The sequence below is a fragment of the Mesoplodon bidens genome, assembly GCF_964165515.1.
Source record: "Mesoplodon bidens genome assembly, chromosome: 3".
Taxonomy (NCBI): Eukaryota; Metazoa; Chordata; class Mammalia; order Artiodactyla; family Ziphiidae; genus Mesoplodon; species Mesoplodon bidens.
The window spans coordinates 163,064,760-163,072,353 of record NC_138178.1 but is presented as its reverse complement, the minus strand read 5'-3'; the positions used below and the strand labels follow the sequence as shown (position 1 = coordinate 163,072,353).

Genomic DNA, 7,594 nt, shown 5'->3' with positions numbered 1-7,594 from the left:
AGTCAATGCTAAAGTAGCATCTCTCATCAGTCAATGACTTTGAAGTTGATGTTTTCCAAAGTGAACAGGCTCCAAGTTGTCAGAGGCTTTCACTCAACCTGGAGGAGGAGACAAAAGACCCGAGGAAAGGAATGCACCACCCTCAAACATAGGATGGTCTCCTGGCCATAGTACTAGTCTTGGAGACTGCAGCTATGTTTCAGTCTTGACACTTAGAGGCAGTTCAATTGTGGGCTTTTAGCTCAAGGTCACAGGGTGACGTAGCAGCAAAGTTAGGACCAGAGCCCAAGTTATGCCACTCCTGTTAGACCAATGCTTTCCAAAACTTACTCCAAGCTTTAAGGAGGGTTAGGGTCCTAGGAAGATACATGTCATCCCAGGTTCCTTTGTCTTCCAGCCTGACTGGAACACAACCAGCGTTGCACGGCCAGCAGTCAGTCCCAGAAATTCCCTGATACTTGTAGTCTATCCAGCTGATCACTGATGTTACCACTGCTTTACTTTCTTGAGTTTTTAGAGGAGCAATTGTATTCATGCTCAGAATGACTGATGGATAGAAATATGGGGTCAATCTGGGCTCCAGCCATCATGTCTGCTGAAACTACAGAGATGGTTCAGACAGTACACCTGGCTGGTGTCCCCCAGGCTTAGCAGCCCAGACTTCCCTCCTTGACCTGCACAATGCACTCGCCATTCTAGCAACTATGACAGAAAAGGGGTTCTTGGGGAAAGCTGGGGAGATGTTTTCCCAGACTTTTTCTAAGAGTCTTCTACAACTGCCATTTATTTTACAAAGAATAGCTGAGTACTCACTCACTTATTGACCTATTACCCATTCACGCATTTATCCATACATTCAAGAAATGTTTATTGAACACCTAATAGATGCCAGCATTATGCTCACCACTAGGTATACTTCAGTGAATCAGACATAGTCATTGCCTTCAAGGGGCTCACACTTAATATTCATGTAATGAAGGGCCATGCATGCTACAATAGAGGAAGAATTTTGACTGGCCTAACTTAAGCTCATTTCTGGACGAATGACTGTAATCAAAGAAATGTTCTATTATGACTGGCCAGGCCTGGATCACATGTCCATCCATTTGGCTAGGAGACTGACAGCTCTCATCAGAACCACATGTTTGTTGTAGAAAAGAAAAAAACTCTCCAAAGATATGAGGGATGGATGGGTGTGGAGGGATGAATATTGCTATCAGAAGAAGGGGGACAATTGGTCATGAGCAGGCCAAAAGAAAGAATATACCCTAATCCCTTTCCATAAACATTTCCCACCCTACTTCGATAAAAGCAGATATGCTTTTATTAGGGGAAGATACTTGCAAATTTAGAATACATACTTTCAAATGGCAGTATAGTGAGAATTTAAAAATGCCTACAAACTTAAGAAAAGATGGATGTTTTGATAGCCATGGTAACAAGTAGCTACCAGGGTCAGTTTTAAACCTGTTCCCATAGATCAAGCAGCTCCCCTCAGTGGACATGCAGTCAGTGCTGAGTAAACTAACAAGTCAGTGTTAGTCTCTTGCTTGTAAAGTCAGTCCATCAGCGATGGACTCTTGTAAATACACCAGGAATACTAACCAGTCAACAAGAGTCTCACGCAAGTCTCAACCATGCTTCTACAGATGAAGTCAACCCCTTATGCCTCTGAACGTCTCTCAAGTCCTTGAACTCTGTGCTTTCCCAAAGCTGGTAAAACATCAATACTCTGTTCTACTCAGAGAGTCTGTGTCAAACCAGCTTACCTCTCCCTTACTGTAGTGAGCAATACATTCAATTTTTTTTTTTCTGGCTTCATGTGGGTTACTTGAACATTTTTGGAATTCTGTTTTTATTGATAGCTTCTTTGAGTGTATATCTTTGTACGGTTTCTTTGTGGTTAGTCTAGGTATTAGATACATAACTTATCAAAGTCTACTCATATCATTTTACCAGTTCGAGTGAAGTGTAAACATCTTACTTCCCTTTACATCTCTTCACCCTCCCTCATTAATAATTTAAGTGTCTTAAATATTTCCTCTACCTACATTGAGAATCACATTAGACAGCTTTTTTTTTTTCCTTTTCTTCTGGGACTTGTTATAGTCCCAATATCTCTGAGGTTTCTTCATTTTTTTCAATCTGTTTTCTCTCTGTTGTTCAAATTAGGTTCCTTCCAGTTCACTGATTCTTTCTTCTGTCCCTTCCATTCTTCTGTTGAGCCCATTCACTGACTTTTTAAGTTTAATTTGGGCTTTTGTAACTTTTAGTTCCAAAATCTGCACCTTGCTCTTCTTTGTATTGCTTATTTCTTTTCTAAGAATTTCTATTTTTTCATTTGTCTCAAGTGTTTTCATAATTGCTTATTAAAGCATTTTTGTGATGACTGATTTATAATCCTTGTCAGTTAATTCTACTGTCTATGTCATCATGGTGTTGACATCCGTTGATTGTCTTCTCTCACTCAGTTTGAGATGTTCCTAGTTCTTGGTGTAAGTGATTTTTTTTTTTTTGTGGTACGTGGGTCTCTCACTGCTGTGGCCTCTCCCGTTGTGGAGCACAGGCTCCGGATGCGCAGGCTCAGCGGCCATGGCTCACGGGCCCAGCCACTCCGTGACATGTGGGATCTTCCCAGACTGGGGCATGAACCCATATCCCCTGCATCAGCAGGCGGACTCTCAACCACTGCGTCACCAGGGAAGCCCGGTGTAAGTGATTTTTGATTGAAATCTGGACACTTGGGGTTTTATATTATAAGAATGTGAATCTTGTTTATTTATTTATTTATATGAACATAATTATGGCTGGTTTTCTTTATTTGCTTACCAATTCTTTTTTTTCTAATTGGAGTATACTTGCTTTACAATGTTGTGTTAGTTTCTGCTGTACACTGAAGTGAATCAGGTATATGCATACATATATCCCCATATCCCCTCCTTTTTGAGACTCCTTCCCACCCACTACTCCATCCCAACCATCTAGTTCATCACAGAGCACTGAGCTGAGCTCCCTGTGCTATACTGCAGGTTCCCACTAACTACCTATTTTACACGTGGTGGTATATTTATGTCAAATCTAATCTCCCAATTCATCCCCCACACCCCTTCCCCCACTGTGTCCTCACGTCCATTCTCTATGTCTGCATCTTTATTCCTGCCCTGGAACTAAGTTCATCTGTACCATGTTTCTAGATTCCACATACATGTGTTAATGTATGATATTTGTTTTTCTCTTTCTGACTTACTTCACTCTGTATGACCGACTCTAGGTCCATCCACATCTCTGCAAATGAACCAATTTTGTCCCTTTTTATGGCTGAATAATATTCCATTGTATATATACCACATCTTCTTTATCCATTCATCTGTCTATGGACACTTAGGTTATTTCCACATCCTAGTTATGGTAAATAGTGCTGCAAAGCTTTTGCACAGCAAAGGAAACCACAAATAAGAAGAAAAGACAACACTCAGAATGGGAGAAAATGTTTGCAAACGAAGCAGCTGACAGGATTAATCTCCAAAATATACAAACAGCTCATGCTGCTCAATATCAAAAAAACAAACAACCCAATCCAAAAATGGTCAGAAGACTTAAATAGACATTTCTCCAAAGAATATATACAGATTGCCAACAAACACATGAAAGGATGCTCAATGTCACTAATCATTAGAGAAATGCAAATCAAAACTACCATGAGGTATCGCCTGACACCAGTCAGAATGGCCATCATCAAAAAATCTACAAACAAGAAATGCTGGAGAGGGTGTGGAGAAAAGGGAACCCTCTTATTTAAATCTTGTGTTTTAGCTGGCTTCCTCACTGATCTGCTTCATCACTGCCAGATGGAGGTGGGAGTTCAGGTTCTTCCCTTCTCTTTTGACAGCCAGGGGCAGGGGATTTTTGTTACTTTGTTACTGCAGGAGTGACAGAGAGGGACTTCCAAGTTTGGGTTAGAAAGGCCACCCAGCTTCTATGAATCTCTGAAGGCTGTCCTGTGGAGAAACTATATGGTATAACGAGAGAGAGAGAAAGAAACAGACAGACAGACAGAAAGACAGAGAGACCTGAGGAGCCCCAGCTATTCCAGTCCTCAGCTGTTTGAGGCTTCCCAGCCCAGGCACCAGACATGTGAGTGAAGAAGCCCTCAAGATAACCGCAGTCCCATCACCACCTAATTACAACTGTATGAGAGACCTCAAATGAGAACTGCCTAACTCGGGGTTTCTCAACCTCAGACTGGATAGTTCCTTTCTGTGGGGGCTGTCCTGTGTATTATAGCATATCTGGCACCATCTCTGGCCTCTACTCACTAGATGTCAGTAGCATCTTCCCAGTTGTGACAACTAAAAATGTCTCCAGACATTTATAAATGTCCCTTGGGGAAAAATCACCCCTAGCTGGTTAGCTGATCTCAGTCAACCCCAGATTCATGAGCAAAATAAATGATTGTTATTGTTTTTAAAACATTGTTTGGGGGTGATTTGTTACAGAGCAATAGATAATCAGAGAGGTGTCAGGGAGGCTAGGATGCAGAGCATCTTTACCTCCTCCCCAACTCACCTGATGCTAGCTGAAGAGCTGGACTCTGTCAGAGGCATGATGCTTCTACCAGACAGTCTGCTTCTACCGCCCTGGAATTTTTATGGTGGGCTATCTATGGCATCTAGATATGTATTAATTTATCATGTATAGGTAAAGGATCCTCCTATAGATAGGATTTGTAGTGACATAATGAAAAACATACCCATACGCTATAGAAACTTATGCTTTTTATATAAATATACACGAGGCAGGTAAATAAAAATAAAAGGAAAAATTGGAATCATTCAGGAAAATGGGAAGATAATTGTTTTAGGAAGAAGAAAATGGTTGATGATTCCATTTTCTTTTTGTCTTTCTAAAAAACTGAGAGAAACACATTGGAGTTTTATTATAAACTAATTTGTGAGTGTTATAAGTTTTTGAGTCTCTAAATCCTTTTGAGTCCCTAAATCCTAAGAGGAATTTACAGCATGGATTCTTATTTGAAGGACACTGAAAAAGTCATCAACACAGTTTTACTTTTATAAAAGTTGCAGAAAAAATTCTCCCTATGGCCAAGGACCTCACACTAAACCATAACTCAAAGGAGGTATTTCTGTCAGAATGAAGCTGATGTTGCCCAGATGTTTTTGATGATTTAGCAAGACACCAGGATACCATTTAGAGAAAGCAATAAACCAAGGAATATAGCTTGAATAGTGGCCAGCTGATCAGCAACCCAATTTCTGGCAAATACTATCTCATGGGATCATCTGTTACTTTACAGCCTACCTATTTAAGACCCATAGTTCTTAAAACACATATTATACATATAGGAAGGAATGCTTGTTTTCCTTTTTTTTGTTTTTTGGGATGTGGCAAATCCATGAATAGGATCAAGTTATTAATCAGTAATTTAAAAAGGAAAAAGGGATGGGGGTGTGCAAAACACTCTCTGGATTTCCATGACTATCTTCTTACATGCTTGAGGGTTCCATCCACAGATTTTTTTTTTTAAGTTTTCATCTGTTTATTCAAACAAGATATGTCTAGGAGTTTAAAATACACTGGATACCATTATCCTTTGTAATGCAGAGAGCCATTTAAAATGAGTTCAACTTCACCATATTTTGTAACACTGATCTATTAAGAGTGAATCCCTACCTGTATTCCTAGACTGAAAACAATGGGAACTGAAGTCTCAAAGGGAACACAATAGGGATCATACATAATAGACAAGACCCTTAAATTGTCTTACTCGCTTTATATAATCAATTCATACTTAAGCAAAACTGAATTCCTTATTAAGCAAACATTTTTGTATAAGCTGCCTTCTCTTTATCTTTCTGTGCCTTTATCTTTTGCTTGACTTTCAGCAATTCTGCCTGGATAGCTTTATCCTCTGGTGCTATCTCCTGAGCTTTCTTAAGATCAGCCAATGCTTGGTCGTATTCTTTTAGTCCTTGCCATCCTTGGGCTCTACGGTACAGTGCTTTGGTATTTGCCGGATCTATTTCAAGGACCTCCAAACAGCTGTCGACTGCTCCCTGCCAGTCGGACAGCTTCAGTTTGCAGGCGCCGATATTCAGCAGGCAGCTCAAAGCGACAGGCTGCAGCTTTGCTCTGTCTGAGTTCTCAGTAGCAGCCTTCGAGCCTTCCACATACCTTAAAACTTTTGTGTATTTTTTAATGGCCATCTCCCAGTTCTGGGATTTGAAAAAAGTATTTCCAATGCTTTTTAAGTCTTCCGTTATTAATAAAATTTTATCTACATCTTTTACATCTATGTCTGCATCCTCGGGGAAGTCTGGATGACTGTCACCAGATCCATCCTTGGGGAATATTCCCCAATCATCCCCTTCCTTCAGTTCTCCGCAATCTGCAGTAACGCACAATTTGGCAGGTTTTTCACCTTTCACCTCCTCATTCTCCAGAATCCTTGCCACACCCATTCCTTTAAGCACTTGGCCAAACACCACGTGTTTGCCATCCAGGTGAGGAGTGGGAACCATGGTGATGAAGAACTGGGAGCCATTTGTGTTGCGGCCTGCATTTGCCATGCTCAGCAACCCCTCCTTATCGTGCTTGCTCCCCTCAGACGTCCACGTCCAAGAAGACTCGGGGGTTACTGGGGTTGGACGGCTTAGCCTCGGGGGACGGGTGCGACACTGTGGCCCGCAGGTGCGTTCGCGAGCGCCTTGGAACACCCCGTGGCCACCGCGCAGCCCAAACCCCAAAGCCGGCTGCGTCTGCGAAGAACCGCGGCGCTGGCGACCCGCTTCTGACAGAGACCCGGAGGCCGCGGCCCATCCAAAGATTTTGACTCTTGCAATTGGGATTACGGTGCAAGATCTTTATTAGCATTCCTAATGGCTAAGGATAGGTCAGTGGAGACCCTAAAAATCTTATATTGTTCAAGGTGGTTTTCCCCTCAAGGTAAGGAATGTAACTCTAGATTGTGGTAGAAGAGTCTGTGCTAAACTTGTTTGCTCTAGAGAAAGAGTTGTTTAGAATGCCCTTTGGACAATTTCTTCTTAAATACAGGCCTATTGTGCTTTTAGCGGTACTATGAAGTGGACGGATTCTGGGGTGTTGTTAGAAGACAATCCATTCACTTAAGATCCTGGGCCCCCATGCAGCCCCAGACAAGATTTACCTCACTTCTGCCTGAGAAACACCAGAGTAGGATCTGTGGGAACACATGGTATTATTTTGGGCTCATGCTTGAATAATTTAGAGTATTAGCATCGAATCAGTCATGCATGAATCCTAGTTTGTCGATTAGTGGAACAGATCCAATGTTAGAAAGCCTTTGCTGGATTCTAACTTCTGCCTTGTGAAGTAAACCACAATGAGTAACTTGAGAATCTCTTTGTTTCTCTAGTTGCTCAATGGGAAGCAAATCAGATCACCCCATGAATATAAAATCATGGTTATTAAGGATGAAGAACTTTGTTACCTTTCACTGGGTTGAGAGGCAGATGAGTTTGCTCTCCAGGCAGGCAGACTACACCATCTTGCAACTCACTGTGGGTGGCAATACACTGCTTTCTTGAGAACAAACATC

The 7,594-nt window shown here is 41.6% G+C and overlaps 1 protein-coding gene across 1 annotated transcript; it reads right to left on the bottom strand.

The window, feature by feature from the left end:
- Positions 1-5,357: 5,357 nt before the first annotated feature.
- LOC308614350 (peptidyl-prolyl cis-trans isomerase D-like) lies at positions 5,358-6,608 on the bottom strand. Its single transcript, XM_081228673.1, has one exon. It carries the CDS (start codon positions 6,585-6,587, stop codon positions 5,832-5,834), a length of 756 nt encoding a protein of 251 aa, XP_081084799.1. The 5' UTR covers positions 6,588-6,608; the 3' UTR covers positions 5,358-5,831.
- Positions 6,609-7,594: the final 986 nt, after the last annotated feature.